Consider the following 7353-nt stretch of genomic DNA (forward strand, 5'->3'; position numbering starts at 1 on the left):
GCACATGCAAACAATGCATCACAGAATTCAAGCACCTTGATTTCGGTTGCTTCTGTTGACTTCGCTGATTGAGATGTCAGGATTGTTTTATGCCAAGGCACAAAGAAACTTGACGCTCTTATAACTTGTTCTCTTCCTATCTGTTTCAAAATGCAGTCACCGTAGCAGCCCAGATCAGAAGGTGACGAATGGCAATGTATACATCTAACTGGAGCTACGTACGTGTAGTTTCTAGGCCCCTGCTAACAACAAATTAAATATATATATGCTTCAAGCCTTTAATTTAGAGCAGGTACGACAACAGACTTAAACATATTTTAAGGATATAAAGAGAGAAAAGAAGCACCAGACTATAGATTTATAGTCAGTAGCACGACTCCAAGACACGTGTGTGTATGACAGATGAGACCGAATATTAATAGTATAGTATACGTTTATAGGTAATTATCATATAAATTAACTATTAAGTTGGCTGTAAACAATTTAGAACCAACTGTTGGCTATACTATTGAACTTGCTCTTATGGTTAGGTTTTGTGGAGAAAAAAAATAATATTGAGGCTTTTGTTAGTAGAAATGCAGATATAATTCCAGTTTCATACCATAAGTCACTCTAGATTTATCTTAAGTTAAACTTATTCGAGTTTGACTAAAATTATAGGGAAATAACCCGCAATAAATATATCATATTTGGAGGTAGATTTAATGAAACTGCTCAGCATCGTAAATGTTAGTGTATTTTTTATACACTTAGTCAAACTTAAATATGTTTGATTTAGGATAAATCTAAAGTGACTTGTATTAATATAAAACAAAGGAATAGCTAAAACTCAGTTGTATTTGTTGTTCACCATATACGTATAGAATTATTTGTCAGCATAATAGGGTGCATATCGTTCACTTAAAGACCTTCACTCTATTTTTCGGACAAATATACATACAATCATATATATAGTATATATTTTGGTGAGTCTCATGGGTTCACATCGTAGTCTTCTCAAAAGTGAAAAAAAAGGTTTTATGACAGAGACATGCAAGAACAATAAGGTGAAAATACTTCTGAGTTGTGACCAAGCAAAGAGTCCCGTTAACTCAGAGTTAATTGGAATGCTCCTGTTGCAGTGGGTTCTGTAAAAGAAAAGGGATTTCTCATTTGTCTGATATAGAGATGGCAAACGAGACCCGTGACCCGAGATCTGATGGGTATTTATTTTATTAGGGTACAGGTATGAACTAAATATAACACTCATGGATAAGTAAATGGGCAATACCTTCACCCGATAGGTATGCGGATATGAAAGCGTTCTTATAATCCCCATACACGTTTACCCATAGGTAATAAATATCCGCAAGTTTAAACGCATATCACGGTCCAATATTAAATTTGCCTAGCCCAATCAACCAAAACCATAGATATTTGAACTATCCATATCTTTTTCACCACACTATATGTATGTGTGATGTCTCAAGTATTAGTCTCTATTGTAATATACTATATGAGAACTATACAATTTAGATTCTTTTTAACTGTTGCGGATATATGGGTGACCCGACGGATAAAATTTACCCAAGCGGGTATGGGTCTGGAGAAATTTTTTTACCTGTGACGGGTATAAGTATTTTGAAGATATGAAATTTTGCCGTGAATATAGATTTGGAATACCAATACCTGATGGTATTTACCCATTGCCATCTCTAGTCTCATCCATGCCGATGCAATTGACTGACTGATTTATCGCTTTCATTTATATAGAGTAGGATCTTGTCAATTGTCACCATCAAAGGTATATTTAACCAGAGAGATTTATTTACAGGAAATCATGTCACAATTTCTTCGCGAAACTACACTTGGCCCCCTTTTAATTATGCTTTACTTACAGCTGCTTGGTGTCCATCTTTTCAGTATACAGCAAATAAAAACTTATACATAAATAAAATTTTAGTGATCTAACAACCAAAACTAAAAAATAAACTAAGATGTAAAAACTTCAAAATTAATATTAAAATTTAAATTTTAACTATAGGCGAAAAAGATAAGAGTGTTAACTTTGCATGCAGAACAAAAGAACACAACGCGACGAGACACACCCAAACATCCAAGCGAGGTGATACATTGATGGTCTCTTGCAGCCACATAAATTTCATATTGGAAATAACTAGATTATTATAGGAGTTAGAAACTAAAATTATCTCGACGCCTAGCCAGACAAATCTCGAAAACATTAGTATTAGCTGTGCATCCTTAGTTCAATTAGATAGTGACGCATTTCTGATGAAAATTTGGAAGCTGCCGGTGTTTATTTTTTAGATTGTATCTTGTCACCAAAAGATGATACTCACAATGACCAACAATATTACAACATTTCTAATCATCCAGATTCATGGCCAAAAGTTACTTATATTCTGAGACGAAAGACAGTAGTATTTCATATTGTTTTGCCGAGGATGAACACTCATCGTTCCCACAGTTGAAAATTGCATGAAATAAAACTTATAAGTACAAAAATATATGGAATCACATATAAAAAAAAATCAAATTACTCAAAAATAAACCAAACCAACATATAAGAACAACTTAAGGTGAAAACAAACTAAAATTGACTGAAATTTTTCGGCACCTGAAATCCATCAACTCCCAGCAAATAAATTCCAATTTTTATCTTTTACTTCCTCTGTTTTGTTTTCTTATGTTTCGATATATTGCTAAAGTAACTTAGAGTATGATTTATAGTTTTGCATATTTGGTGAATAAGACGAAGGGTCTAATGTAAAATCAAAAATCAACTACGTCAATTAAAAAAATTAGAGGGAGTATTTATTACTGCCATCGCCAATAAAAAGGTTTGATTTCTCTTTAAAACGAAGATTTTTCATTAGTTCGAGGAGTTAAGCCAAACTTTTCTAACTTGCAAACACAAAACACACAAAGCCCAGCCCACGAAGCTGGGAAGTCGAAGTGGAAGAGACGGCCCAGAAAGGGCCCACTAAGGCAACAAGCACAGACCTATTTCAAGCCTCCTCCGACCGCCGCCGCCGCCGCCTGCGGAGCGAGCGAGCGAGCGGTAGAACGAGCGCGCCCCCACCGGCGACGGACGTTGCCACTTCGCGGGCGATCTCCTTCCCTCTCGAATCGCCGATGGCGTTCTGGGGTAAGCGCACGGTTTCTTGCTGCCCTCGTTTCTCTTGTCCGCGAATGCTCGCCGCCGCCGTCGTCGCCGTCGTTCTTCCTCCTAAAGCGCGGTGGTTTTATGCAGGAGTGGAGGTGAAAGCTGGGAAGCCCTACACCCACCGGCACGACCCCTCCCATGGCCGCCTCCGCATTTGCCAGGTTCGTCAGGGTCCCTCCTCTTATGGCCACTGTGTACATTGAGGTTCTTGAAATCAATACCATAATTTGGGGTATTAGTTTGTTGTGATTAGTAAAATTTGTTTTTTTTAAGTTTTTAGTATGAGCTAGTAAATCTGTATCGATGAACAATGGAACTTCCAAATGTCATTGGAGCAATTACTTACTAGATAGTGTAGTACTACAATACCACTATGCTGTATTTACTGCCCCTAAATGAGTAGCTCGTTTCCTTTCGCTACTTACATCCCGGTGCGTTGCGACAGGATTGAGAGATGAAACGCAACAGGATTGAGAGATGGAAACATGATTTGGTAGCCTTTTTTTTTTTTGCAGGGGAAGGGTTTAAGGTTTAGGGTTGGATGACTACTTGCTCTGTCCTGAAATAACCGAAATATTTCTAGTTCAATTTTGAAGTTATTTTGGGACTGAGGGGGTAGTAGAGACATTGCTCGTTTGCTCATTTGATTATGTGTATACCTGTTGTTCTATAGCTGAATAACATTACTGAAAGTTGTTTAGTGTTTGCCCCTAGGCATCGTAGCCTTCTTTAACATTTCTTCAGGAACATGCCACATTAATCCTTATTTGGTTTTCAGGCTACACTTGGAAGTTGTGATTCCGCTGCCAGGACGGTGGTACAATGTAATGTTGGTAGTAAGACACCCATCATTCTCTGTAGTTTGAATCCTAAACTGGCTGAGATGTGCCATCTAGAGGTTGAGTTGGAGGAAGACGATGAGGTTGTGTTTTCAGTACTTGGTCAGAGCTCCATTCATCTCTCAGGATATTACATCCGTTCAAGTGGCAGATCTAGTGCAGGAGATGATGAATCGTATCCTTCTTGATAGCCCAATCTCGTTCTTTCAATTTTTTTTGTCACTTTTCAAACTTAGTGTTTATTCTTAACGTTGGCTAGAGAATCATATGGGGAGGATATTGGTGAGTCTGATACCGATAAGGAGTTTAATGCAAGTGATGACAGCTATGAATCTGACTTTATTGATGACAGTGATATCGAGGTATCTGAGGATAAATGCAAATCTCATTCTGTTCATGATGGTGATTTGTGCTCTACCCCTGATCATCACAAAGAAAAAGGTACATGATTAATTTGTGTGAAGCTGAATTGCTCAGCATATTGTCAGCCACTGACACTTAATTTAGCATTCTTTCAACGTTAGGGAACTTCTAATGAAATCTAACAATGTACATGAAATTCTGCACTTATCTTTCGCCTAGTACCCCTTTATTGTTAAAAGACTAGGTATGAGGATGATTTATCTTATGAATAAATTATCTTGCTATTACATTTTGTCTCTTGAGAGAAGAATTAATGTTGCATTTCTTTTGAGCCCATAGAGACATTCTAGCTTTTTCCTCAAGTCTTAGCATGGCAACTGGTGTTTCATTTTTCTGATCCTGCATTGCTATAATCTAGGATCACTCACGGGACAAGCATTTTTTTGTAAAGTTGAATTTATAATTAACCTTTGCCATTTTACCTAGGTGGCTGTTGTGTTTTATACTTATGTTCCTTTCAATTCATATTAAACTGCATCTATTGTTTATTGGCAATATGTTTACTCTATGGATTATGCTGCCCCACTAATGTTGCTGAATTTCTAATGTTTATGCCAACAGGTACAGTTGAAAAAAGACGACGCTTGAAGAAGAAGCACCCAGCTGATACCAGTGATGATAACAAGGATGATTCTCCTTACAAGCCTGCTGTCAGGCGTAATCCTAATTCAATATTTGCTAGTGACACTGAAGATGAAGATGGCATGCCTATATCTGTTTCTGTAGCTAAGAAAGAAAATGCTAAAGATATTGATGAAACAAAATACCCAAACGGTGAGTCAAATGATGAGAAAAAAAACAACGGTACCAAGAAAAGAAAAAGTGATGCCATCAGTCAGGATCATGCACCATTGCTGTATGTCTCTTGCTTCCTGCTTCCTCTGTAGTTTGATCTTCTTTATCTGTTGTGGTTCCTCATACATACTTTCTTACAATGTCGTGAGCAGTGATTTAACAGATGATGGATTATTGGTTTCAAAACAAGAAGGCAGAACAAAAAAGAAATCGAAGAAAAAGGGAGGAAAACAGTTAGAGGTGGAAGATGGGAAACAATCCAACAAGATAAGAACATTAGAAGATGGGTTGATAGTAGAAGATCTGTTAACAGGAAACCTAGATGCAGAAATGGCTTCTAATGGCAGCAAGGTATCCCATGAGTTTCGTCCCTGAACTTTGTTTTTAAAATATTGTATATGTAGATTTTGTATCTATGCACCTGGTAAGTTCCCTTGCCTTATCATCATCAACCTTCAGGTCACATTCTGCAGTATTTGTTTCTGATAAAAGATAAAGTGTAAGCAGCTCAGGTTTACTTGTGCAGGTTTATATCAAATATGTCGGCACACTACAGGATGGGAAGATTGTTGAATCTAATATTGGTGAAAAGCCTTGCAAATTCAAGCTTGGTAATCACATTCAATTTTGCATTATTTGGAATAGATACTATTGAATTATTTATACTGACAAATGTCTATCATGCTAACTCAAGGTGCTGGAAAAGTAATTCGAGGATGGGATGTTGGTATTTCTGGTAATCATCATGTCTACCATGCTAGCTTTATGTTTCATTATCAATCTGGAGTATTCTTTATACTTAAGCATGATATTGACTGTAGGCATGCGAGTTGGGGATAAAAGAAAGCTCACCATCCCACCATCTATGTGGTATGCACCTGGAATCATTTGCTTTGCAGCTTTCAGTTCATTATGTCTTACACTATGAGAAGTTCTATTTACACTTTCATATGCAATAAATGCTTATGGATCACCATTTATTGTGCAGCTATGGTAGTAAAGCAGTGGGAGAAGTGCCCAAAAATTCCACAATCATCTACGAAATTGAACTAGTGAAGGTCAGATCCAAAAGTGCATAATGAGCTTCTGCATGCTCGTGTCCTATGCCAAAGGCTGTGACACGGGCTCATGCATCTATGTGTAGCTGCTACATGCCATGTTGGAATTTTGTTTCTCCCAGGTGATGCCGTGATGGAATGCCTTGTGTTGGAATTCCCTACAGATTGTAATCTGTGGTCAGACTACTGGTATGACTTGTTTTGCCACGGAACATTTCTTCTAGAATATCAGAAAATCCGTCACCTGAGATCTAGCTTGGTCATATTTTGTTTCCATCTGCGGAGGCGACGAAACATTTAGCACCAAGGCTTTTGTTAGTTAGTATATCTACTGGACTGGTGACTTCTACGACACTTGCCTATATGCATGTGATCTTTGAAGTGATCAAATTTAATGTTTTAACATTCCTTAGTTTGTTTTGAATTCTGTCCATGCTGACGATGGTTCACATAGGGATAAACCTTGGCTGTCACATGAGATGTTTCTCAAGAGAGTGGTTAGGGAGGTAGACTGGTTTGGTTTAGTGCAACAGCCAGATTCTGTTCTAGAGTCTTGCCAGATGCCAATTATAGTCTATTTAGTATGAAGATAAATGGAAGAAATTATGAATATTTAGATACTATAAAAGCTTAAGCATGTTGTCAGCTGTATGATATCTTTGCGAGATGGATGGTAAAGTATATCTCTGTTATTGGTGTCTCGGATGACAGGTTTGTTTAACATCACAGTACCACAGTTTGCAGCAGTTCCTGCCTATCTTCTTATTGAGCCTTGCGCCATCTAACTTTTTTTCACAGAGAAAATTTAAGGTCCTAAAAAAATTATACAAAGTACCAAATTTTTAAAGTAAAATTTTGGTAACGATACAAGTTTTTGCACCAGCAAATCTGCAAATGTAAACACTTAAGGTAGTGAAGAATGGTAAAAAAAAACATATTTGTTCTTAATCGAACTTTATGAGAGAATGTCCATTGACTCACTCAAGGGATTGGTGATTGGTTTTTATCCTCATTAAATAGCTTACCACGTAAACAAAATAATAATATGACATAGACTTCCTCATGAAAAAAG

General features: G+C 37.2%; 1 protein-coding gene across 2 annotated transcripts; it reads left to right on the plus strand.

Annotated features, from left to right (window-relative positions):
• The first annotated feature begins 3028 nt into the window (after positions 1-3028).
• Positions 3029-7027, plus strand: LOC102722893 (peptidyl-prolyl cis-trans isomerase FKBP43-like). Of its 2 annotated transcripts, XM_015841031.2 has the most exons (11): positions 3029-3148; positions 3254-3327; positions 3945-4180; positions 4265-4446; positions 4990-5284; positions 5376-5574; positions 5750-5834; positions 5918-5959; positions 6045-6093; positions 6212-6281; positions 6404-7027. In XM_015841031.2, the coding sequence occupies exons 1-11, from the start codon at positions 3136-3138 to the stop codon at positions 6413-6415; spliced, it is 1257 nt and encodes a 418-aa protein (XP_015696517.1). In that variant the 5' UTR covers positions 3029-3135; the 3' UTR covers positions 6416-7027. The 2 variants fall into 2 exon arrangements, with proteins under 2 accessions (XP_015696517.1, XP_006661083.2); XM_006661020.3 differs by having other exon boundaries at positions 6212-7027.
• Positions 7028-7353: the final 326 nt, after the last annotated feature.

The sequence above is a fragment of the Oryza brachyantha genome, chromosome 9, assembly GCF_000231095.2.
Source record: "Oryza brachyantha chromosome 9, ObraRS2, whole genome shotgun sequence".
Classification (NCBI taxonomy): Eukaryota; Viridiplantae; Streptophyta; class Magnoliopsida; order Poales; family Poaceae; genus Oryza; species Oryza brachyantha.

Coding starts and splice junctions, on each gene's coding strand:
- LOC102722893 (XM_006661020.3), top strand. Junction 4,181..4,264: donor AGTGCAGGAGATGATGAATC/GTATCCTTCTTG, acceptor AACGTTGGCTAG/AGAATCATATGGGGAGGATA. Junction 5,575..5,749: donor TGGCTTCTAATGGCAGCAAG/GTATCCCATGAG, acceptor TTACTTGTGCAG/GTTTATATCAAATATGTCGG.